Below are 26,991 nucleotides of genomic sequence, written 5' to 3'. Positions count from 1 at the left end.
ATGCCTCTTTAGCATTTGTCATTTTTAGTTGTTTTCTTTATTTTATTGTCATTTAAATTCTTGCCTTTTTATCAACCCACCCTCGTGAATCTCATAACTAATAATTAAGTATTCGATTGCAATTCCTAGGGAGAATAACCCGGGAGCAATACTCTCGGTTAATTTTTATTAGGTTGAACTTGTGATAACCAAAATTAAACTCTTATGCTGGTCGATTGTTAGTTTGGAACTATACTTGCAACGAAGTGATTCTCTTATTAAGGAGAAAATTCCTAACCGAAGTCTAGCTCCAAAAGATATTGATATTTCTAAGCTTCAAAGGATAGTGAAGTGAGATGCTGAAACTATTTAGAATTAGAGTGTCATAAGCCCTATTCAATAACTAGACCTAAGCTTAAATGACAACTCAAGTCGCAGACATTTTCTCTTCTTGGTCCTATATTATTTTGGTTGCTTGAGGACAAGTAACAGTTTAAGTTTGGTATTGTAATGCGTGGCATCTTATACCCTTTTTTCTTAGCATTTTCCAATTGTTTTTAGTTAGATTTTATTTAGTTTTACTTGATTTTAGTGCAAAAAATCCCTTTTAGATGCTACTTTGAGTTGTTTTGGTATTTTTTATGATTTTAGGTGAAATTTGGAGCAATTGGCAGAGTTTGGAGCTAAAAAGAAAAATGTTGGCAGCACCCTCCTTGGGCGCTAAACGGCCACCTGGCATTTAGCGCCAGCAGGGGACCTAGAACCAGAAGCGTATGCTCCCGTTGGGGCGTTAAACGCCCAACTTGGCATTTAACGCCAGCAGCAGGCTGGATTCATCCCCTCTTTGGGCTTCCAAGTGGATTTAACATTTATTAGTTTTATTTTATTTTTCTTTTGTAATTTTTATTTACAAGCAATATCTTTTAGTCTTAGGATTTATTATTCTATTTTATTTCCGTATCAAATTAGGTTAGTATATTAGGGAAAAGATCACTTGTGATTCGGATCTTCTTCCTTTCGCACTTTTCAGAACCCTGTTTTCTCTGTAAGTATGAGCAACTAAACCTCTTGGACAAGGTTAGGAGCTCTGTTTATTTCTATAGATTAAAACTATTATTCTTCTATTTTAATTAATGTTTTGATTCAATTCTAATGATTGTTTTCGTTCTTAATCTTATGAATTTGGGTGGAACGAAGGTATGACCCTTATTCTACATGAGTTCTTGTGATTCTCGAGAGAGTTATCTCACTTGAACTACAGCTTGAAAACAAATTTCTCCTAAATTGCTAATTACATGAACTAATTGGGATATGTGACATATAATCCTGTTAGCTTTGGGTAATTAGGATTTTTGTGGCCATAAACTAGTTTTTGAACTTAACCCTCTAATCAGAATTAAGTGACCACGAGAGTGGCGGTTAATGAAGGTTAGAGGAGGCTAAATCACTAAGAGATTAGGGTTTAGACACTTACAATTTACCATGAAATAAATCATGCATTGTTAAAATAGTTGGTAAGAACTTTTAATTCGGAAAGATAAACATCTTCAAAGGCTTAACTGTTTTCTCATTCTGTTTTCACACCAAACCCTTTATTATTCTCTTTACTTGCTTATTTACTGTTTTTATGCGAATTGACTCACCAACCCTTTTTCTAATTCACTTGACTAAGTCCAACCTAACGACCATTGTTTGCTCAGTCCGACAATCATCTTGGGATCGACCCTCACTCACCTAAGGTATTACTTGGATGACCTGGTGTACTTGCCGGTTAAGCTGTGCGAAATCCTAATTTGCACACCATGTGTGTGAGTGCTACCACAAGTTTAATCAAGATTTTCAAAAACCTCATGAAAATACCATTACCATGCCACCTCCTCCTTCCTCTTTATTTCATAGGCCACAACCAACTTCACAAGCTTAAGCATTACTGGCAGCAGCACCACCTCCAACCTCACTCACAGACAAAGCATGGTATTTGGATACTAGCACTTTCCATCACTTGACCTTTGAGGAGAATAACTTGGTTGCAAGCTCAGAGTATGAAGGAATGGAGCAAGTCTTTACAGCTAATGGCCAAGGTATGAATATAAATAGCATTAGCAAAATTGTCCTATTCCATGAATCAAGCCCTCAGTAATTTAAACTGCTTAACCTCTTACATGTCCCAACCATCACCAAGAACCTTATAAGTGTGGCCAGTTTGCATTGGATAACCAAGTGTTCTTTAAATTTTACCGATTTGACTGCTTTGTGAAATCTCAGGAGACCAGGAAAGTGTTGCTAAGAAAATCCCTTAGAGGTGGTCTCTACAAGTTTGATAATATTGGAGTGCTTGCAAGGGCAGCACAACCTGGCAGAATGGTAAGGCACAACCAAAATAAACTATTAAGTAACACACATACACCTCATTGTCCATCAAACCAAACCACAACCTTAGATAGAGTCTGTAATGTCACTATCTCTGATTGTATTCCCTTAAATTTAGAAGGTTCAGGGGCAGCAGCCAATGGTGCTAGCTCCAATAAGTCAGTCTTTCAATTAAATGTATGGCACCAAAGATTAGGTCATCCAGCTGTTGCTGTGATTGAAAGAGTGTTAAAACAATGTAATGTTGACACTAATGAATTGAATAAAAGCTCAAATGATACTTTGTGTAATGCATGTTGTGAGTGTAAACATCACAATTTTCCTTTTTTTGACTCCACAACAGCTTATAATACTCCATTGGAACTGGTTTATTCCGATCTCTGGGGTCCAGCCCCTATTACCAGCATTTCTGGATCCAGATTTTACATTATTTTCATAGATGCTAAGACTAGGTACATGTGCATATACCTTCTGCACAACAAAGCACAATCACTTCAAGCTTTCAAACAGTTTAAGCTTCTCATGGAAAATAAAATTGGCCACAAAATAAAGACTATTCAAACTAATAATGGAAAAGAATACACTTTGCACCTTGACACAGTTCTTCATAGAGAATGGTATTGCTTACTGACTTAGTTGCCCCTACACACATCAACAGAATAGACGTGCCAAAAGAAAACATAGACACATAATAGAGACTGCCCTTACACATCTATCTCAAGCATCCATGCCTCTAAAGTTTTGGGATGAGGCATGCCTCACTACTACACACCTCATCAATATGCTTCCCTCGCCTATCACTAACCAGAAGTCTCCTTTTGAATTGTTACACAACAAAGCACCAGATTATAAATTTCTAAGAATTTTTTGCTGCTCCTATTACCCGCAACTTAGACATTATAACACTCACAAGTGTCTATTTCTTGGGTACTCCTCATAACACAAGGGCTACAAAGTCTCTCACCATTTAAGAAGCTTTACATCTCCAGGCATGTTTTGTTTAATGAAGAAGAATTCCCTTATCAAAGCATCTTCTTTAACAAACAACCAACCCTCAAAGATTCAGTTCTACATCTATCAAAACCAACCTCAATTCTTATAGAAATTACCCATACCACATCAACATAACTAGCAAATCTTACTCCTCACTCACCACAACAGTCTAACAATGCAGTTAACCAAGTGTCTGGTACAGACCCTTCAGTCACAACACCCTTACACCAAGTCATTCAACCTACACCAGCCTCACCCTCCCAACCTTTTCCTCCACAACCACCTCTCACACCTCAGCCCGACTTTGTTACTAATGCTATTTGTATTGATACATGTCAATTTAGTTGTTAATTCTTGTGACTTTACTTCTACTTCTGTGTTTCTCTTGAGAAGTGCAGGGTTAACTGAAGAACTGCCTGAGGAAATTGCTGTTGCATTAGTCCCCAATGTAGGCAAAGTACACCTTATGATCACAAAAGGAAGAGTTGGTATTTTCAAACCAAAGATGTACAACTTGCAGCTTCCTCACTTGAACCTAGATCTTACACAAACTGAACCAACATTAGTAGCTCAAGCTCTACACTCTTCCCATTGAAAGGCAGCGATGGACGAAGAGTATGCGACCCTATTGAAATGTAAAACGTGAAAATTGATGGATGCATCCTCAGGCATTGAACCCATTGGTTGTAGGTGGGTGTTTCGGGTGAAACGAAAGCCTGATGGTTTTGTTACTCCGACTGGGTAGCTGATCCAGTTGTTAGGAAGTCCACCATTGAGTTCTGTGTCTTTCTGGGTTCCAATCTCATTTGCTAGTCCAGCCGCAAACAAGTCTCAGTGTCCAAGTCTAGCATAGAGGCAGAGTTCCATGCCTTAGTTGATGTCATGACTGATATTATTTGGATACAAAAGCTCTTGTATGAGATGCATCTACCTCTAGGCCCTTCTCCTACATTTTAATTGTGATAATCAAAGCACTGTCTTCATGAGTAGAAATCCAATTCTGCATAACCAATCGAAATATTTTGAGATTGACCTGCACTTTGTACACAACCGAGTAGTCCAGCAGCAAGCACATGTAATTTATATACCATCATATGATCAGATTGTCGATTTACTTACAAAGTCGGTGTCCCAAAATGCCTTCCTTCATTTTCAGCCCAATTTAAGGTTGGTTGAGCAACCATCCCTCAGTTTGAGGGAGGAGGGGAGATGTTAGGCATAACAGTAAAGAAAAAAAGTAAAAGCTAAAAGAGGTGTTAGTTCATGACAGTTAATAACAGCTAATGATTTAATTGAGCGGGTAATTCTATTGAGAAATAGTTACAAGAGTAGAGCATGTGATTGTTATGACTAAAACCTTAGGAAACATTTTAAGTACACCGAAGAGTACTGATGCACCAGTTGTTTTAACCGTTGATTTTAATTAATATATATTATATATATTTTTTATAATTTAGATCAACGGTTAAAATAATTGGAGCACTGATACTTCCAGTACACTTGAAATGTTTCCAAAACGTTAAGCTAGTGTAAATACTAAGCTGCAGTGTAATAAATGTCAGATGTGATTATTTTTACTGATCTTCATAATGAAATCATTAATCTCTCCCACACTTTCTCTCTCACTCTCTCTTTCTCATTCTTTGATTTCTACTCTATTTTCTGATTCTCAAAGAGCCTCTAATACATTTTATTGATGGCAAAACGATTTCTTTAACTCGTTAGCTTGTGATTCGTAGTTTTTTTCTCTTTTTTTTTAGACTTTAAACTCGCTTGTAATTAAAAAAAAAAAACATCCTCCTTATTTAGTTGCTTTCTTATTTTCCCCGATTCGGTGGTTTCCCTTGACCATTTACCATTTCTACCATATTTTTTTTTTCAAACAAGCAGTCATGGAATAGAATCTGTTCATAGGAAGTAACGTTCTAGTCACGTCTCCAGAGATAATATTGTGTTCTAGAATGTTAGTAGGTCCTGGATCTTTTTATTAGTATTAAAAACACAACCTTAATAATAATATTCCGTATTTCAAATTGTTATTGCATCAACTTCAAATTTTATAAAAGATCCAACTGACTTTTGAGTCTATATCAAATCAACTGGTTTCAATTTGGGACATGAACACCCTACTGACAACTAATAAGTCTATTCTTTGTCTAGGACAATGTTTTTTATTTTATTTTTTTATGAGAGTTCCTTCCAAGTTACAATTATTGAATAGGAGTACTATTACTATGAAAAATATGGGAATTTTTGTAATTTTTTAACAAAATTAACTGAGGTCAATAAGACGGTACCTATTAACTAATTGTGACTAAAGTTAATTACATATTTTATTATCTAGATTTTTAATTATATTTAAACTTTATAATTTGATCACAAATATTATAGGAGAAATATATCAAAACTTGAATACAAAAGGGGGTGTATATTTATATATATAGAATCCTAAAAAGTTATATGAGTAAATAGCCAAACCCCAATCTTCATTTTGGTTCTCGAAAGATAAAGTTAATCGAAATCGTCCTCGAAAGATATACGATTGGTCATGTTAGTCCTTTCGTCAGTTGGATGATGACGTGTCACGTTAAGTGCCACATGGCATATGATAACGTGGGGGCTAATGCCACATGTCACAAGATGATTGGTTGACGTGTCAGCTCAGTGACACGTGGTATGCCACGTGGCACTTGACATGTAAAAAAGTTATTTATAATCAAAATAGTCCTTAAAAGTTCAGACGTAAGTCATTTTCATCCCTGAAATTTTAAAAATTAATCAAATTAGTCCTTATATAATTTTTTTTATTTTTTTTTGATAATATTAAATTTAAAATATTTTTTGATACTACTAATTTTAATAGAAATGTAATTGACAATAAAAAAATTAGTAATTATATCTTTTCTTCCTAAAAAATTTTTCAATAAAATTATCTCTCTCTTTTAAATCTTGTCAAAATCTCTCTTATTTTTTTCTATTCTAAAATATTTTTCTTACATTATTACATTTTGCTATATATATATATATATATATATATATATATATATATATATATATATATATATATATACTCAAAATTGAAATGTATGTATTTGTTAACCTAAACAAAGTTATATGCTCAAAATCAAAATTTATGTATGTTAACTGTCATTAAGCTGACACGTCAACCAATCATCTTATGACACGTGGTATTAGCCTCCCACGTCATCATATGCCACGTGGTACTTAATGTGACACGTCATTATCCAACTGATGGAAAGACTAACATGACCAATGTGTATCTCTTGGGATAATTTCGATTAACTTTATCTTTCGAAAACCAAAATGAAGATCGAAGTATCTTTTAGGAACGATTTTAACTATTTAGTCAAAGTTATATATAAACATAGAAAAACTACCAGTAGCCATATGGTGGACAACAGAATCGAATTTTAAAATAATAATAATTTTTAATATTAAAATAAGATAAAATTTACAGATACCTTATAAGAACAACGGTAGAAAATGAAATTCAATAAAAAAATTAATAAAATAATATAAATCGTTAACAGTTAAAAAGGAGAGATATTTTGGACTAGTAATAACTAATGGATTTTATTAGGTAGAGAATAATTTTTGTGAACAATGTGAACAATAAATTTTAAAATTAATCTAATAAAATAAAAATATTTCAATATTTTTAAATTATTTACCTAAATCTTAATATTAAAATAATTATCTACACACCTAATAATTTCCGATATATCTATTATTTACATTATTTAATATTTACATTGTCCATAACTAATAAGTGATAACTTCTGCCTTTGTTTATTTTTGGTTACTTTAAAAATTTTCCCTTTTCAAAAGTGACGTATATATATATTAATATTAATAATATTAAGCTCAGACAAAGCTTCGTTGTTGCCAAAACTTAGAGGAGGTTTCTTCCATACGAATCCAAAGGGAGAGAACAGAGAGAAGAAAAAAAAAAAGAAAAAAGGAAAAGAGAAAAAACAAGGAAAGAGGAGACACAGACACAAAGGTAACGCAAAAAGGAACAAACAAACACAACAGGTTAAGATTCGATCTCTTCCTTCTTCCTTTTTTTTCTTCTTTTCTAGTTCCTTTTTGCAATTTGCATGCCATCAAACGCGTTCAATTTTCTCATTCTGCCATCTTCATTTATTGCTGCACATCCTTCCGTGAAAATTCTCGTTTTTTACTTCGGGATCTCAGGTCGGTTTTCTCGTTGGAATTTTTTAAATCTTTTTACATATTCATTCATACAATGGAAGATACTTGTTCTAAGAATTTCACAATATAGCTGCATTTTTTATTTGTTGGTTTGACTAGATCAGGAAGATGAGAACGCCTCCAATTTTTGTTGTTGTGGATTTTACGTGTAACGGTTATTTGATTTCGTTGTGGTGGCTTGCCAACTTTTTGCTTAAATATATGAAGCATTTTTAATTCTTCTTTTATTTTTTTGGGATGAATCAGGATATGTGATTATGTGAAGCAATAATTCCTTCCTAGTTTCACTTGTTTGCATTTGAGCTATAAAAAAGGTTTTTGTGTGTGAAATTTAGGATTTTCGATGGCATACCATTCATGTGATTCACATTTTGCCGTGATGGTTGCTTTGTTGCAGGTCTGTGCCTCCTCTTACATCACAGAAACATCTTGTTTCTGATAAGAAAACAAAACAAAACAAAACCAAAAAAGAAAGAAAGAAGACCATATGGATTATGACAGTAATAGTTGGATTTGGGAGGGGGTATACAACCACCCACATGTGTTGGGTGGTCTAATGGTTACAGCAGCCTTGCTGGGACTGTCGACGAGCTACTTTGGGGGGATGACCCACTCCTGGTCTAATTTGGGGATTTTCCCTAAGAAGAGATCCGGTAAGAGGCGTGTTCGGGTTTACATGGATGGTTGTTTTGATCTGATGCACTATGGCCATGCCAATGCACTCAGACAGGCAAAAGCTCTAGGAGATGAATTGGTTGTGGGTCTGGTGAGTGATGAGGAGATCCTCGCCAATAAAGGCCCGCCTGTTTTGTCTATGGAGGAGAGGTACAAATATTTGGTCCTTTTCTGTTTTGCTCCTATTGATTTTCTCTTAGACAAAATCTAATTCAGCTTAAACATAAGACTAGAGACTTTGCAGCAAGGGAATAAACTTGTTTGTTTGAATAACTCAAGTTTGCCGACATTGTAAAAGAATTAATGTTGAGAATGTATTTTGTCTTCCAGGCTGACCCTTGTTAGTGGATTGAAATGGGTGGACGAAGTCATAACCGATGCTCCTTATGCAATTACTGAGGAATTCTTGAATCGTCTTTTCTATGAATACAACATTGACTATGTCATACATGGCGATGACCCTTGCCTGCTTCCAGATGGAACAGATACTTATGCTGCAGCAAAGAAAGCTGGCCGATACAAGCAAATTAAACGTACTGAAGGAGTTTCCAGTACAGATATTGTTGGTAAGATTTGTCTCTTCTTATGTTCGAAGATAGCAGAAATCTTGTGTTGTTGATGGATAAAGTTAATTTTCTTGTTCCAAGTGTTATATTGATAAAAATTGGGTGGTAGGTAAAAGCTAATTATGTGTATGATCTCTGTTTCTATACAGGAAGAATTATGTCTTCGTTAAAAGATCAAAAAGCTCGCGAAGATCTTAATGGTACTGATGCAAAACCTCAAGAAGAAAGCAAGCCAAAGGTTTCCCACTTGTCCCAATTCCTACCAACTTCCCGACGTATTGTACAGTTTTCAAATGGCAAGGTATTTTGATGATCAATGCTTGTATATCTTGACTTGCTGCAACAGACACTGATTTGAAATTTATGCCACAATCATTGGTTTCAAGATGAAAATATTTTGCATGATAATTCATTGTGGCTTCATCCTCTTTTAGGGGCCTGGACCTGATGCTCGTATTGTATACATTGATGGGGCATTTGATCTCTTCCATGCTGGGCACGTTGAGGTATACATGAGTTTTCTATAGGTGTGCAACAGTCAAATAGCACTATTTGATATGGCTGTCTTAATTCAGTATTTCCTGTTCTCTCAGATACTTAAGAAGGCTAGGCAGCTCGGAGATTTTCTTCTTGTTGGTATCCACTCAGACGAGACTGTGAGGTATGCAGTTTTTTATCATGTAAAATTGAAGTTACAGCTATGATCCAAGTATTCATGTGACTAGCAACTTCCTTGCAGCTCACAACGAGGGAATCACTATCCAATTATGCACCTACACGAGCGTAGCCTTAGTGTGCTGGCTTGCGGTTATGTTGATGAAGTCATTATTGGCGCACCATGGGAAATTACAAAGGACATGGTATATGCTCAAGTCTGAACATCGTTTAAGTAGCTGCCACCATTTATATGAAGTTGTTCTTGTTGTATTGATTCGAATTACTGTCTTTTAATAGGGCATGCTAGTTTCATGATATCTGCCTTTTCCCTTGCGTTCTTTTTTAAGTGATTAAGGATTTAACTGCTTTTACACATAAATTGCATACTTAAGAATCATCTGAACATGCTTATCCTCTCCATTTGTCTCACCCTTATTGAGCATAGTTTGAGCTAAGTGTTCATATGCATTTCCAATATTTCATGATGATGAGTTCTATTTATTTATTTGGAATCAAACAGATAACAACTTTCAATATCTCGGCGGTTGTGCACGGGACTGTTGCTGAGAAATCATTATATGTAAGTTGGCCTTTTGCAATTTCACATGATATACAATGTCATTTCCTTATTTTATTATTTTTCTTCCATACGAGTGAGCAAGTTGTCATTGTACAGAGTGAAAGAGATCCATATGAGGTCCCAAAGAGCATGGGAATATTCCACTTGCTTGAAAGCCCTAAAGATATCACTACTACCTCAGTAGCCCAGCGTATTTTGGCTAACCATGAAGCCTATGTGGTAACGGCTGAATTCTGATAGAACGCTTTACTCCTATCCTATTTGCTTTTCCTGTACAAATTTCTGATAGAAAGTTCTCTGCTTCCATTTGTTTTATCTGATGCAGAAACGCAATGCTAAAAAGGCTCAGAGCGAAAAGAGATACTATGAAGAAAAGACTTATGTGACTGGAGATTAGCATATATATATAGAATCATAGAGATGCTGGATAGAGAAGAATATCTACATATACTTTCTTAAGGAAGAAGAGTACAGAGTATGACATAGAAGAACAATATTTTCGGCCGTAACTTAGGAATTACATCATGACCTTTCCATTTATATTGTCGTCTGAAAGGCTCCCTTATGATTGACCTGCCAGTTTTTTGGCATTTAATTTTGCTGTGATTCTGGTTTTACCAGAGATGTACCTGTAAAATTGAATTATAAGCTCCAAACCTAAAAGAAAAAACTCCAACCAAGCCCTTTGGATTGTTTGATTTGGATTTGTGGAAAACCATTTAATTCATTCTTAGAAGGATTTTCTTTTTGTAATAAAAATTGAAAGGACCTCCTCCTTCTTTGCACATGTACGCAATCTTTTTTTTTTTTTAATAATAATCTGTAATTCATATCTATGAAAAGCCTTATCGAGTTGGCACGAATACAAATACCAATGCAAAATTCATATCTAGTACTGCTAAGCATTAGCCAATGACAAGTTTAAATGATGAAGCATGAGGGGCAAAGACGACATAAGAACATGAAATTCTTGGTTAAAAGTGGATGGTCCTTCCACATAAGTACAAAGGATTACCGTCCTATCCTCTCAAGTCCCATGGCATGCCTAATCCTATCCACATTCCATTCCTTGATATTGAAAAAGGTGCAATTCTCTGCAAAACTAAAAAAAAATTGCAATCCCATTCTATTCCAATCTAGTAGCACTACAATGAAAGGAAGGGCGTGTAGAAACTAATAGGTGATTTGCGTCTCAACGTGTCCATGTGATTGGAGTTGACATGTTTTGAGGAAGATGTGGCCACAAGCAATGATGCTGCTGTTGCTGTTGCTGCCACTGGTTGAACCCTTCTGGTGTTGCTGCCACTCCACCAACAAGAACACCACCACCATTACTTAGATTTAGCGTTGAACTTGAAGACTTAAAATAACTATTATTTTCTTCTTGTTGGTTTTCTACATCCATCATCACGGATGGTTCTTCTTCTGGTTCTGGACCCATGTGATCAGCTTCCATCATCTCTGTATTTGCAATGTTGGAACCTTGCGCGAAATTGGATGAGGGTGCCCAAGGCACAATAGCCATTCCACGGTTCCTCTTGTCTTGTTCTTCCTTCTCCACCGCTGATTTTATGAGGCGCTCGCAATCAGAATCACCTTTTGACCAATGCGCTTCCCCTGCAGCAAATTAAAGAGTAAAGTCAACTGAATTTTGAATCTCGAATTGAATTGGATGAAGTCGCCTACTAATTAATTTGCGAAAGAGAGAGACGTACTCTTGAATCGAGAGAGGAGATCAGAGTCGAGGGTGAGAGAGAAAGGAGATGACGAATGCATTAGCGGCTTGAAGAGAACGAGAGCTCTCTCTGCGTTGGGAGGTGGAGAAGCATCTGCTTCTGCTTCCGCTGGAATGGGTAAGGGTTGTTCATGTTCGAGTTCCACCTCTGCAATTGGCGGCAACTCACCATCCTGATCACAACCATAATTAACAAAACACGATTTAATTCATTAATAAACCGATGAGGAACTTGGAATGAACAATGAGAACGAAAGAAAGAGAGAAGACGAACCAGACGGCGAATCTTGGTGGCGGGAGAAGAAAGAGGGAAATCGTAGAAATCGTCGGGAACATGATCGATGCCTTTCCGCTTCAACAGTTTGTATCCCGCCATGGATGAAGAAGATGATTAGGTTTCGGATTAGGATTACGATTACGATGATGCGCAGATAGGGGAATGCGTTTGCAGAGTTTAATATACAGAAAGAATAGAAGAGTGAAGAAAGGGAGAGCGAGTGAGGTCTAGACTTCTCTGGAATTTCTTCCCCCTTTCCGTTCTCCAATTCCCTCCCCTCCTATTTCTCACACGGGTCATTTTGCTTCCCCACCAATAATCTTCAACTATTTACTGTTTAGGGTATTTTAGTAAAATCATTTTAGTTAAGTATATATTTGGATTCTATGAAATACTACGAAAAAATATTTTTTAATTCTTTAATATTGTTAATTTTTTAAAAGAATTATATTTATCTTTTTTGCAAAAAATTTTACAAAATATATTTTAACATAATAAATAAATAAATTTTTTATACTATTATATTGAAATATAATTACTAGAAATATTACTTTTCAAAAAATGTTTTAAATAAGATAAATGTTAAGGCAGTTAAACACAAAGATAAATGTACACATCTATCATTTTAACCATATATATAGTGACACTTGTCTTCAAATATAGCAAGGAATGGTTGGTTTAAGTTTAACATAAAAAAATAGCTTTAGAGAATATTAAAAATGGCTCAAAAGGAGCCGATTTACATGAATGTGAAATGATGAGATAATATATTAATATTTAATATAGATTTTGTTTGGTAAAGTTTTTGAAAGAGGTGTTTGTATTTTTTAAAAGCTTATGCTTTTTATTGGTACCGGATTTGATGGTCCCGTAAAGTTTGGACCACTAAATGGTTCTATTACAAAACATGTTTTTTAAGTTTTTTAATAATTGTTAAATAGTCTTTATCTAATTTTAATTACAAATTAATCCTTTATATATTATTTAATTATAAAATTTATTTTTTATTTTATAAATTATTATTTTATTATTCATCTATCATGTTTATTAATAATAAAAAATAAAAACAAAAACAATAACAAATTAGAATCGATTGGATTCACAAAACAATCGATTAAATTTTAGGTTTTCCATAATTCAATCTATTGGAATTCATGTTTCCACAAAACAATCGATTGAATGTTGGACGATAGTATGGTTTTTCCAAATATCAATCGATTGTAACTTTTACACAATCCATTGAACAATGCTTAGAATGTGGGTTTTTTCTATTTCAATCGATTGTTCATGTTACCCAATTGATTGAATGCTTCAAAGTAATATGAGACCCCACAATTTAATTGATTGGTTGTGTTAACCAATCGATTTAAGTCTTCAAAACAATATGGATTTTCACAATTCAATCGATTAGTTTTGTTATCCAATCGATTATATTGTGCACTACGTTATATGTTACGCCGTTCTCAATTTTTTACTGGTATTTATAAATTATTATTTTATTATTCATTTATCTTATCTTTAAAATTCTATCTTCAATTTTTAAGTTTTTATTTTGATTTAGATACTCTAATCTTATCTTTTCTTTAATATTAAGATTATAAATTGGTGAATAATCTATCATCAATTACTCAATCCTATAATTGGAATCGCTTATCAATCTTCTTAATTATCAAAATTTTCATTGTTTTTGTTCCAGTTATCCATCTACTTAATATCCAATTTTTCTTTATTTTTTATCCATCTGTATATCCAATATTTGTTCATCATTAATTGATAATCACAGTTGCAGCAATCAACAAAGATCCAACCAATTTTTTCATTATAGTGTTCAGAAAAACAATCCACTGTTTTGATTACAAAATCGAGGTCAGAATCTCTAATTTTGCAATTTTCCATTTCGATTCTTTATTCGTAAAATTGATTGTGTAATGAAAAAATAATTTTTTTTATCTTTTAGTAATTCACGGATATTGAGGAATACTAAAAAGTAATTAAATTTTATTTTTTTATTATTAATTAGCTAGCAATATTTAAAAGCATGAACTTAAAATGTATTATTGGATAATTATACTAAAAGAATTTATATAACTTATATTTTTGTTTTTTCATTGTGAGTCCCACTATAATAAAACTTATATTCCATGGTAAATCGAATTAGATGAATTTAATTTATGGAATAGGTTGAGCGTCATAACAAATCGACTCAATTAGCACTTTATTAAATATCTAAATCGAAGCAACTAGCTACGAATTATATAACAGGTACTCAGCTTTGAGAAAAAAAATATTAAATATTACTCAAAATAATAATATTTTAAACATTAAATATTTAACTACCAAGTCTAGCAATTCAAACACTTTCGTTGGATACGTTTTTTTGTGCTTTTTAGAAAAAAAAAATAGCAGCAATTTTTTAACGTTTTTTTATATTTTTAATTTTCTTTTAGAATAAAAAAATATACTAGTATGTAGATTGTTATTAAATGACTGTTTTGTACTTTTTCTCAATTTTTGAAGATTGTAGAACTTAATGTTTAAATCTTAATTAGTGTCACCAAATGCAGCAAGATGATTATGTAGTGTAGATTAGTGTCAATGATGAGAACAAAGGAAAAAACACTAATTATACAAAGTTTTATTTAGTATTTGAAAGTGATTTTGCGAGTTCATTAAAAATAATAATTTTGTATGTCTAGCCATTTAATTTATAATATTTAGTTTAATTTTTTATTATTTATTAATGAAGAGGACTGCTCAACTTGAAGAAGTTGAGGATGAAGCTACAAAAATGCAAAAGAGGAGATCGGTGGAGTTCTTAGATGGAAATGAAAGAAATACAAAGTTTGTTATGTTAAATAAAATATTTCTCATTTTTCTCTCATTCAATTTTCTTATTCTTCTCCTATTTTCACTTCTGATTTTTATTATAACAGATAATAAAAAAATCAAGGAATACATACTAATAATGTTAGGATTTGAGGAGAAAAATTGTTTGAATGTGATGATTAAATTCATTTGTCTTAGTAAACTTGAAATCTGCAACTATTTTTTATGTTTGAACATTTAACATAAACCACTGTAATAAATACTATATTTTAATTTGCTAGTTTGCATTTGACAATTTCAGTCATATTTGCAGCAAGAATATTATAGTTACGGTAAAAAGATTTCGTTTAATCTCTATTAATTGAAATCTCTTCTGATTTTGGACCTTAATAAGTTTAAAATACGCCTTACAAATATAAATAAGAGGATTTAAGAAAAAAATTTATTGCTCGAAAGATCCTTTATCAAACTAGTTCAAATCTTAAATACATGGAAACATATAAATAGAATGCAAACAAATAAAAAAAATGAAAAAAATCTTTTTTCTAAAACATTAATTGTATAAAATAAAATATAATTTACAAGACATAATATTTGTATGACATTATTGTTGAAATAATAAATGAAAATGACATTACTTTATCATAAAAATATGAGTTCTTTTAAACTAAGATATTTATATAGTGCATAGAATTAGAGAAAAATTGTAAAGCCACAAAGTAGAAAATATCTATTTAAGAAGTCATTCAAAAATAATTAAAGAAGTACATCCGTCAAACCTAACAAATAAATACTCAATAACTAAAGTATTATATTTATCTAGATTACTAATATTATCTTTGCATCTTATGATTTGTATGCATATTCCAAAATTCATTGGCTGACGCTATAATTTGTGACTTCTTCTAGTTGATCTAACTCTTGAATAAATGCACAGCGGTTATCATGCGAATATCATGATCCTCAAGCTGCAATTTAATTATTACAAATTAGTACCACAAAATGGAGTATAAATATTAGAGATTTATTTTAGCTGCTCACCTTATTATTACCCTTTGGTTTAAAATTAAAAGTCATATCTAACTACTTCATAACCAAAATTTGTCTGTCTTGATGCTGTCTTATCTCAGCAAATTGTCCCTCAATGTATAATCTTATGTTTCGCAATTCATCCATCAAATCTCGCATTGTTGGCGAAGGAGGCGGTGGTGGTGGGGATTCCTGGGATTGTGCTTGCACCTCAGGGTCTTGTGCTTGTCCTTGTACCTGAGGTTCTTGGGCATTCAGATCTTTTTCTATCTGTCTTAGAGTACTGTCATCAATCTTGGCTACATTACTCAAGACGATACTTTTCTCTTCACTCAAGTCAATTCCAAGCCATTTGAAAATCTTGGTCCATTAGCAAGCATATCCTAAACCAACACTTGTTTTTTCTCTCTTTATTTCAAACATATGATGAACCATAAAATAAGGCCAGTTTATCTCCTTTCCAGTCACCATAGCCAAAAGCACTAGAATATTCGTTAAACAAGATTCCATGATTATGTTTTCTTGGAATCAATACGTATGAAAGCAAATACATCAATATACGCTGCTTATTACCCAAACCACTACAACTTATATTACCTCTAGCATCCATGTGTGGATCCTCATACTGCAGACTTTGCAAACTAATCAATCTTTCATATTCACCCCATTCTTCATCTGTTGGAATACCTCCAGTAAATTTCCCCCCGTGATAAACTAAATTCCATTGTTCAGCTAATTGTTCTAAAGTAACTTTATAATGCCATGACCCTAAATCAAACTCAATCAGCGACATTATTACTTCCTCATTCTCTTCATCACTTTCAGGAATAACATAATTTAAAGTACTATAAACAGCCCTAACCAAGTGAGGATAATATTCATCCTTAGTTTGTACAAAATCAGTCAAGTGTTATGTTTGCAAAGTATTCCAGAACAAATTATAATGTCTACCATGAATGAAATTGGCTGTTATATACATGGGAAGAACAATCGCCCTTGACTTGAACTTCTCCACATGGTTGTTCAATGCCTTTGGAGACAACATCCACCTTGCCATGTAATGGGATGAAGCAACTAGTCTGGCGGATGAAGAACTTTGACCTTCAACTCTAGCTCTCTTTGCGTTTTTAGTTCTGGCCATTTTGGAATATTGGTTCGGTGGGTGTTGTAGAGATTTGGATAAATAATAACAAATTAGAATCGATTGGATTCACAAAACAATCGATTAAATTTTAGGTTTTCCATAATTCAATCGATTGGAATTCAGGTTTCCATAAAACAATCGATTGAATGTTGGACGATAGTGTGGTTTTTCTAAATATCAATCGATTGTAACTTTTACACAATCCATTGAACGATGCTTAGAATGTGGGTTTTTTCTATTTCAATCGATTGTTCATGTTACCCAATTGATTGAAGGCTTCAAAGTAATATGAGATCCCACAATTTAATTGATTGGCTGTGTTAACTAATCGATTTAAGTCTTCAAAGCAATATGGATTTTCACAATTCAATCGATTAGTTTTGTTATCCAATCTACGTTATATGTTACGCCGTTCTCAATTTTTTTACTCGTGTTTATAAATTATTATTTTATTATTCATTTATCTTATCTTTAAAATTCTATCTTCAATTTTTAAGTTTTTATTTTGATTTAGATACTCTAATCTTATCTTTTCTTTAATATTAAGATTATAAATTTGTGAATAATCTATTATCAATTACTCAATCCTATAATTAGAATCGTTTATCAATCTCCTTGATTATCAAAATTTTCATTGTTTTTGTTCCAGTTATCTATCTACTTAATATCCAATTTTTCTTCATTTTTCATCCATCTCTTTAATATCCAATATTTATTCATCATTAATTGATAATCACAGTTGCAGCAATCAGCAAAGATCCAACCCATTTTTTCATTGTAGTGTTTAGAAAATAATCCACTGTTTTGATTACAAAATCGAGGTCAGTGAATAGAATCTCTAATTTTGCAATTTTTTGTTTCGATTCTTTATTCGTAAAATTGATTGTGTAATGAAAAAATATTTTTTTATCTTTTAGTAATTCACGGACTTTGAGAAATACTAAAAAGTAAATAAATTTTATTTTTTTATTATTAATTAGCTTGCAATATTTAAAAGTATGGACTTAAAATGTATTATTAGATAATTATACTAAAAGAGTTTATATAACTTATATTTTTGTTTTTTCATTGAGTCCCACTATAATGAAATTTATATTCCATGGTAAATTGAATTAGATGAATTCAATTTATGGAATAGGTTGAGCGTCATAGCAAATCGAATCAATTAGCATTTTATTAAATATCTAAATCGAAGCAACTAGATACGAATTATATAACGGGTACTCACCTTTGAGAAAAAAATTATTAAATATTACTCAAAATAATAATATTTTAAATATTAAATATTTAACTATCAACTCTAGCAATTCAAAAACTTTCATTAGATACGTTTATTTGTGCTTCTTAAAAATAAAAAATAAAAAATAGCAGCAAATTTTCAACATTTTTTATTTTTTTAATTTTCTTTTAGAATAAAAAAATGTACTAGTATGTATATTGTTATTAAATGACTGTTTTGGGCTTTCTCTCAACTTTTGAATTTTGTGGAACTTAATGGTTAAATCTTAATTAGTGTCACCAAATGCAGCAAGATGGTTATGTAGTGTAGATTAGTGTCAATGATGAGAACAAAGGAAAAACACTAATTATACGAAGTTTTATTTAGTATTTGAAAGTGATTTTACGAGTTCATTAAAAATAATAATTTTGTATGTCTAGCCATTTAATTTATAATATTTATTTTAATTTTTTTTATTATTTATTAATGAAGAGGACTGCTCAACTTGAAGAAGCTGATGATGAAGCTACAAAAATACAAAAGAGGAGATCGATGGAGTTCATAGATGGAAATGAAAGAAATACAAAGTTTGTTATGTTAAATAAAATATTTCTCATTTTTCTCTCATTCAATTTTCTGATTGTTCTCCTATTTTCACTTCTGATTTTTATTATAACGGATAATTAAAATATCAAGGAATACGTACTAATAATGTTAGGATTTGAGGAGAAAAATTGTTTGAATGTGATGATTAAATTTATTTGTCTTAATAAACTTAAAATCTGCAACTATTTTTGATGTTTGAACATTTAACATAAACCATTGTAATAAATTCTAGATTTTAATTTGCTACACAACTAGAAAATGGATTAGTACAGACATATTTAGTCTTTATTACAGACGGATTTTTGGTTACCGACGAAATTACCGACGGATTTTGTCCCTCTATAAAAGCCTCGTCGGAAATTATTTACCGACGGATTTTTTTCCGTCGGAAAATTACCGACGGATTTTTACTAGTTACCGATGGATTTTCCCTCTGTAAATTCTCCATCCATATCCCGAAAGTGACGAACTTTCCGACAGATTTTCCGTCTGTAATTACAAACAGATTTTTAGACGGATTTTCCGTCTGTAATTACAGACGGATTTTCAGATGGATTTTCCGTCTGTAATTATAGACGGATTTTTCGACGGATTTTCTGTCTGTAATTTAAACTTTGGAAAATCATCTCACACTCTAATTACAGACAGAAAATCCATCTGTAGTCAGTAAAGTAAAATAGATTTTTTTTATTTTTCTAATTACAAAATAAATATTTTAGATTTGTTTTCTAAATTTACTCCATAAAACACACTGAAAATTGAAAAAAAGAAAGCCAAAAATCACATAGATAAACATAATATTCATTACATGATACCTATAAAATTGGATGTTATTTTTCAACACCATTATCCAATATCTCACTTTCTCAATAAAAAGATACCCCAAAATTTCTTTTAAACTACAACAGAGAAGAGCAGGACTTTCAGCCTAAATTTTAAAACTATTTCCTCATGCTCTCTTTAAAGTTTAAACTCTCCAATCTAATCTGAGTTACATGATTCTTCACTCCATGGTAGACTCTTGTGTGGCTGAAACTTGAGAGTATTTGTTCATCTACTTCTTCTTCTTTGATTTGTTTGCATTGGACTGAGCATGTGCAGTTCCTGGTGTCAAAAAACAGGACATGGACAGATTTTAGAAGCCTAGCAATGTTTTATAGGATTAAGAAAAAGTGAAGGAGGATAACTTATTATCATATCATCAACTTAAAGTTACCAATCCATTTAATATTGGATTACTTTTGAAAAAATAGAGAGATTGTTAATACCTTAGATAGGTGTTGTATTTGACCATGGATCCATAGCCCCAGGAGGACGAAGAGGGCAATTCCAAGAGTAACAAGGAAGACAGATTCCATGCTAAGAAAGCCACCGGCCTCGGCAACTTCAATGGTGCCGTTAAAGAAGGAAAATTTTTTTTGGTAGACTCAAAAAAATCTTCAATAAGAACAAATAATTGTTTTTACACTCTTCCATTATATTAACCTTTTCATAATCACTTGCTCTCTAAACTCCGTCAAAGGAATCAGAGCTGCAAATATAACCAAACGAAATCAGATTAGATCAATAACACAGGATGGCCATTCTTGTCCCTGATTTCCAACTTCAGAGTTACTGGTTGAAATTCCCAGTTTATTTCAATAGCTCCAAAGTTTAAAATGTGAAAATCTAGGCGAACAAGGTTTATAAGTGATCGATTCTAAATTCATCATATAAATTCTGTGCATGGCGTATGCGGCGTATCCACCACGAGTATCCTTCTTTTTCCATGGCATTCCAATCATACAAAGGACTTCTCATTAAAATATGAAAATTTTAAAAAATAAGAAATCAGAGACCCAAATGAGAAAGGAGGCCTTACAATGTACTATGACATGTTAGCAATTATTACAATATTACGATGGAGAAGATGGGGAAATTTTCTTAAAAAGGTTTATAAAAAGAATCAATCAGGATATTGTCATAGGTGGTTAAAGAGTTATGGAAAGAGAAGAGGAACAAAAATAACATAGTCATGGGGAATGGTTGTTAAAATTGCCACATAACTTCAACAACAACAAAAAGTTCAACTAGTAAATTTATGGCAAAATATTTATCCTGGGATTAAGATCAAATCTGCTTCACAGCTGACCAGTTTCACAGAATGCATTGGGTGGAACTCCACTAACTAAAAGAGAAAAACCGCAAGTATAGAAACTTATCAGTAAGTATAGAAAATTCAGTTATATATTGACATTTATATATAATAATAGTCAATATATAAGGGCTTAATATAGATTAGTAACTTCAACTTCTGTAATATTATATATCGTATTAAAAACTAAACCCAGTCCCAAATCAGTTTAGTTACTAATTCATCAACGTAATGGTAGGAGAAAAAAATAACAAAAGCATCTAAATAAAGTAGTTTAAGCCTTTAAGGACTAAGGAGTACCCTTTGCCTCATTTATTATTTGATTTGAAACCACATGAATGTATTAGTATATGAAATTCACACCGAAGAATCGAAGGATAAGCATGTGGAGCCTGCAAGCAATGAATTGTTGGGACCCCTTGTTTATGAGGGTTGGGGCCCGATAATAAATAGAAAATATAGAAAGAAAAAAATAAAACTTAAAGAGCTTTTTTAAAATAGTTAAAGTAAACAAAAAAAATATGTGAAACTTTACAAGATTGAAGTAAATACTAGTATGAAATACTAAGCAAGAAACTGAGAAACCAATATGGTGGTAGATATGTAAAGTGTAAATTGTAAACTGTCCACAAAATATACAATATTAGTCTCTAATAACTTTAAGGTAATCAATCAATCACTGAAACCATGGAACTCAAACTAAAGGCAAGATATATGAACCTTAACCATGGAACTGATATATATATGATGTACACCTCATTTTCAGTAAAATTAAGTCCACCTCAAAGATATTTTTAAACTGCTATGCTCTACCGTAATTTTTTGTGGATAACTTAATTTTGGTTTAATATATAATACATCCCAATAGAGAATGATCATACTTATTTAATTTATTTCGTTCAACTTGAATGCCATGAGGCTGATATTGACAAGTTTTCATATAAAAAATAGGAATTTGCAAACATTGCTATATGAAAAAAAATTATAAACAACATAAACATGCTAAAAAAATAACATAGCATACACATATCAATTTGAGCTTGCCTCCTTCCAAATGGCAACGCTATCTTATATCTCCTCTGCTTTTGATCATTTCTTCATTTCCAAATTTAGAATTATTGTCCTTCCTATAAGAGCCTCTTGTTTTATTTATATCACTTCTTATATACACTTTTTTTTTTATATATATATCGCACTTGCATATGTATATATGGCCAAATTACATATTAATAAGTATTCTAGGCATGTACATACCCAAATTACTTATTTTCACTCTAAAACAATATCTACATTTCCGTAGTGCTTAGAATGCACCCTTGGAACTAACAAATAACAACTTACTTTAACGCATTTTTAATAAAAAAAGAAAATAAAATAAAGCAGCAACAACACAACTATGTTTATCAACCAAGATATATCAGTTCCATGGTTAAGGTTCATTCAACAGAGGACCAAATGAAATAGAGTAAGAATCAAGAAGAGCCATATATCAATGCATCATAGTCCCAAAAATAATAGCAAATAGAGAGTAAAGAGCAAGATGAAACAAGAAACATACATTGAATATGAGATTTTTGTTGGTAGCTTCCCAAGCTAAGCCACCTCTGAAGTGTATGTTCCAAAGCAAGACCATGACAATAGCAGCCACCGCTAGAAGGTGAGCCACAAAGGTAAATGGAAGAGCAGGAACTCCCAACCCCATCTTCTTCAATTTTTCTCCTTTTATCTCCCAATCTGAGAAGTAAGAACTCAAGTGAAGTAATAACTGATAAGCTTGAGCTGGAGATTGGAAGCACCCATACTATAACTGAAGTTTCTATACTTACTGACTTACTAACTCCACTAACTGACAATTAGAATCTGACTATAACAACATATATGAGAAAAAGAACCACCAGTTAATAGAACCTAAAAGGAAAAATAGCTTATCAGTGAGATGGAGAGTGCCACCAAACGACTGGCTGAAGATCAATATTGATGCAACATTCTAATTATGTTTAAGGATGAAAAATGGTGAAAATTTTCACTTGAAAATTTCATTATCAATATCTTCTATATAAAACTATAGCTGAAAAGAAAATTAAATGCTATTGGTAAAAGGAACAGCAGCGTAGTAAATTCACCAACTCTTGAAATGTGGAGGTCAGATTCCCTAGATTTAAGCTCCAAGGGAAGGAAAGATGACTAAAAAGTATTTGCAGAAGTTAGATCACCTGTCTACCAAGGGAAGGAATTTCAAGAAGGATTGTCTTAACAACTTGTGTATCCAGTAGCATCTGCAAAAGTATCACTTTGTTAGCTCGTTTTTATAAGGTTTCAAGTGTTCCACAGAAAAAAAAAGTTTCAAACTCCTTTATGTATCCTGTACTCTAGATAAAAATGTTCAAAATTGTTGAGAATAAAAGCCATCTTACATTTACAAACCTATCAAAAATATGCTTTAACTTTACTCTTGATGTAACCAAAAGGAAATAAAAACCAATTAAAAAAAGCGGCCAGTGCTTGTTGAGCGCCCGTTTCTGATATTTGCTTGCATTTGAAAATGTTAGAATAGAAGCGCGGACCAAGAGATGATGCAAGCTGCAGATAATAAATGGGAAATAAATGTAAACATTCAACTTGCATTATTAATTAGCAACATTGAGTATTTACCATCTAATTTAGTCCCTTACAACATCTGCAAGAAAAAAGCTATATAAAACAGAAAAGCATTCAAAGAATATTTTATTTATTATTAATTATAAGTTTATAACTAGCATGCCAGAAAAGAAAATGTCCTTAACCCCAAGGTTGACATAAAAAATCTTAACTCAATGTATCAAATTGATCTATATTTTCAAAGTCTTCATAGGAAAATAACTCATTCTGTATGTTAAAGACATAAGTACCTTATTATCAATGAACTCATCTACCATCAACAAAAATATTCATGAAAAGCATGTTCAGACATAAATTAAGAGCATGTGAAAGTGTTAGGTTAGGCTTAAGTGACATAAAAAATATTCATCCAACCTTGATTAGCTCTGCTCTTCTTTCAGGATCAATCCCAGCCACACCAAATATCATCTTTTCAGCAGAAACATCCTTTTATATTGCGACCTCATAGCCCGCGAAAGCAACATCTCATCTCTACTGCACCCATACCCACAATGAACAAGAAGTAAAAGAATTAATTACTAAATCTTAAAATTCTAAAAAAAAAATCCAGAAATAATCAAACAATAAATAAATAAACAAATAATAACTATGATTGTAAATCATTAAGAGCTTGAAGAAGAAAAAACTGACCTCCAATTAAATCACAATCCTAGGGTTTATCAATCCCAGCTACTGCATGCACCATCAAATTTCTTCAAAATTCAAACAAAAGTATGGATAATTGTAATTGTTATCTCCTGCTGCTACTATTTCATGTTTCAATGACAGGAAAAGCATTATTATATATAAAACCCAAAGTAGTAGTACTCTTTACTACAATGTTATCCATATTGTATGAAAATTAGAAAAAACCTCATAACAACAACAAAATACATCAACAAAATACAACAAAAACCTCACAGCACCTCCTTCTGATTAGGGTTACCTGCACGGCTGAGGCGAGATCGAAGAGAAAAACACATCAACTGAGCAACACACGAGCGAGAAATGCACTTGTGATTTCTGTGAGAATAGCTTTGATCAAGAAATTAATGAAACAAGTAGCGCATAAATTCGAATAAGAGAAAGGAGAATGCGAATCTCAGAAAGAGATAGAAAAATGGAAGACGTACGGTTTGAAAATCTCAAGGGGCGACACCGGGAAGGTAGAAAGAGTGAACGCAGGAGAAGGTGAAGAGGACGAGGACGGAGGCGACAAAGACGGTGGCGGAGAAATGCATATTAGGGTTCGAAGGGGAATCAGCAACACACAGAGAAGAGCCGGGAAGGGGTGTGACAGAGTTTCGCGGCGATGGAAGTTCAGTGCAATGGAGGTTCGGTGCGATGGCGGCACAAGGTAAGACGGCGGTGCAAGGCTGAGACGCACTAACGATAGAGCATTTGGAGGGGATGGGCGTGGAGGTGCTACGGGGAAGAGACACGGGAAATGAGGAAGAGCTCATTTGATCAAATCTTTATTTTGATATTTCTGACGGAATATTTTAAATTACAGACGGATTTTTTGTCTGTAATAATTTAATAAAATGTAGTGTTTTGTCTATTTAATTACAGACAGATTTTCCGTCTGTAATCATTTTCTACAAAAAAAAAATTAATTTTACCGACAAAATTATCGACAGATTCTGTTTTCCGTCTGTAATTTATGCTAATTCATTTTTTTTATTTTCCGACAAAAAATCTCTCTGAAATTCCGTCTGTATTTCCGTGGGATAAAATCCATCGGAAATATCCGTCTGTAATAACTAGTTTTCTAGTAGTGTTAGTTTGCATTTGACAATTTCAGTCATATTTACAGCAAGAATATTATAGCTACGGCAAATAGATTTCGTTTAATCACTATTAGTTGAAATCTCTTCTGATTTTGGACCTTAATAAGTTTAAAATACGTCTTACAAATATAAATAAGAGGATTTAAGAAAAAAAAATTATTTCTCTGAAAGATCCTTTATCAAACTAGTTTAAATTTTAAATACATGGAAATATATAAATAGAATGCAAACAAATAAAAAAATAAAAAAAAATCTTTTTTCTAAAACATTAATTGTATAAAATAAAATATAATTTATAAGACATAATATTTGTATGACATTGTTGTTGAAATAATAAATGAAAATGACATTACTTTATCATAAAAATATGAGTTCTTTTAAACTAAGATATTTATATAGTGCATAGAATTAGAGAAAAATTGTAAAGCCACAAAGTAGAAAATATCTATTTAAGAAGTCATTGAAAAATAACTAAAGAAGTACATCCATCAAACCTAACAAATAAATACTCAATAACTAAAGTATTATAATATATCTATATTACTAATATTATCTTTACATCTCATGATTTGTGTACATATTCTAAAATTCATTGGCTGCCGCTATAATTTGTGACTTCTTCTAGTTGATCTAACTCTTGAATAAATGCACAGCGGTTATCATGCGAATATCATGATCCTCAAGCTGCAATTTAATTATTACAAATTAGTACCACAAAATGGAGTATAAATATTAGAGATTTATTTTAGCTGCTCACCTTATTATTACCCTTTGGTTTAAACTTAAAAGTCATATCTATCTATTTCATTACCAAAATTTGTCTGTCTTGACGCTGTCTTATCTCAGCAAATTATCCCTCAATGTATAATTTTATGCTTCGCAATTCATCCATCAAATCTCGCATTGTTGGCAAAGGAGGCGGTGGTGGTGGGGATTCTTGGGATTGTGCTTGCACCTCAGGGTCTTGTGCTTGTCCTTGTACCTAAGGTTCTTGGGCAGTCGGATCTCTTCCCATCTGTCTTAGAGTGCTGTCATCAATCTTGGCTACATTACTCAAGACGATACTTTTCTCTTCACTCAAGTCAATTCCAAGCCATTTGAAAATCTTGGTCCATTGGCAAGCATATAAACCAACACTTGATTTTTCTCTCTTTATTTCAAACATATGATGAACCATAAAATAAGGCCATTTTATCTCCTTTCCGGTCATCATAGCCCAAAGCACTAGAATATCTTCGTTAAACAAGATTCCATGATTATGTTTTCTTGGAATCAACACGTATAAAAACAAATACATCAATATACGATGCTTATTACCCAAACCACTACAACTTATATTACCTCTAGCATCCATGTGTGGATCCTCATACTGCGGACTCTGCAAACTAATCAATCTTTCATATTCACCCCATTCCTCATCTGTCGGAATACCTCCAGTAAAATTTTCCCTGTGATAAACTAAATTCCATTGTTCAGCTAATTGTTCCAAAGTAACTCTATAATGTCGTGACCCTAAATCAAACTCAATCAGCGACATT

The 26,991-nt window shown here is 32.5% G+C and overlaps 2 protein-coding genes and 1 long non-coding RNA gene across 18 annotated transcripts; 1 reads left to right on the top strand and 2 right to left on the bottom strand.

Moving 5' to 3' along the window:
* Positions 1-7,218: 7,218 nt before the first annotated feature.
* On the top strand, positions 7,219-10,843 carry LOC112732372 (ethanolamine-phosphate cytidylyltransferase). 3 transcript variants are annotated; one of them, XM_025781073.3, is made up of 10 exons: positions 7,219-7,398; positions 7,976-8,403; positions 8,584-8,819; positions 8,969-9,120; positions 9,254-9,325; positions 9,413-9,480; positions 9,559-9,679; positions 9,997-10,056; positions 10,153-10,275; positions 10,382-10,843. In XM_025781073.3, exons 2-10 carry the CDS (start codon positions 8,066-8,068, stop codon positions 10,451-10,453), a joined length of 1,242 nt encoding a protein of 413 aa, XP_025636858.1. In that variant the 5' UTR covers positions 7,219-7,398; positions 7,976-8,065; the 3' UTR covers positions 10,454-10,843. The 3 variants fall into 3 exon arrangements, with proteins under 3 accessions (XP_025636858.1, XP_025636860.1, XP_025636859.1); XM_025781075.3 differs by having other exon boundaries at positions 7,230-7,366; XM_025781074.3 differs by having other exon boundaries at positions 7,230-7,560.
* Positions 10,844-11,010: 167 nt separating this feature from the next.
* On the bottom strand, positions 11,011-12,412 carry LOC112732373 (uncharacterized). The gene is made up of 3 exons (XM_025781076.3): positions 12,066-12,412; positions 11,772-11,964; positions 11,011-11,673 (listed from the first exon to the last, which is right to left on the bottom strand). The coding sequence occupies exons 1-3, from the start codon at positions 12,165-12,167 to the stop codon at positions 11,249-11,251; spliced, it is 720 nt and encodes a 239-aa protein (XP_025636861.1). The 5' UTR covers positions 12,168-12,412; the 3' UTR covers positions 11,011-11,248.
* Positions 12,413-19,650: 7,238 nt separating this feature from the next.
* LOC112732370 (uncharacterized) lies at positions 19,651-25,140 on the bottom strand. Of its 14 annotated transcripts, none has more exons than XR_011869812.1 (9): positions 24,797-25,140; positions 24,610-24,686; positions 24,315-24,356; positions 24,039-24,158; positions 23,451-23,606; positions 23,240-23,302; positions 22,585-22,760; positions 20,161-20,423; positions 19,651-19,996 (listed from the first exon to the last, which is right to left on the bottom strand). It is a non-coding gene; the product is annotated as an uncharacterized lncRNA (long non-coding RNA). The 14 variants fall into 14 exon arrangements; XR_011869815.1 differs by having other exon boundaries at positions 24,039-24,155; XR_011869805.1 differs by having other exon boundaries at positions 24,039-24,155; positions 24,315-24,376; positions 24,797-25,138.
* Between the last annotated feature and the right edge of the window lie 1,851 nt (positions 25,141-26,991).

The sequence above is a fragment of the Arachis hypogaea genome, chromosome 13 (assembly GCF_003086295.3).
Source record: "Arachis hypogaea cultivar Tifrunner chromosome 13, arahy.Tifrunner.gnm2.J5K5, whole genome shotgun sequence".
NCBI classification, from domain to species: Eukaryota; Viridiplantae; Streptophyta; class Magnoliopsida; order Fabales; family Fabaceae; genus Arachis; species Arachis hypogaea.
This window is presented reverse-complemented; position numbering and strand designations above follow the sequence as displayed.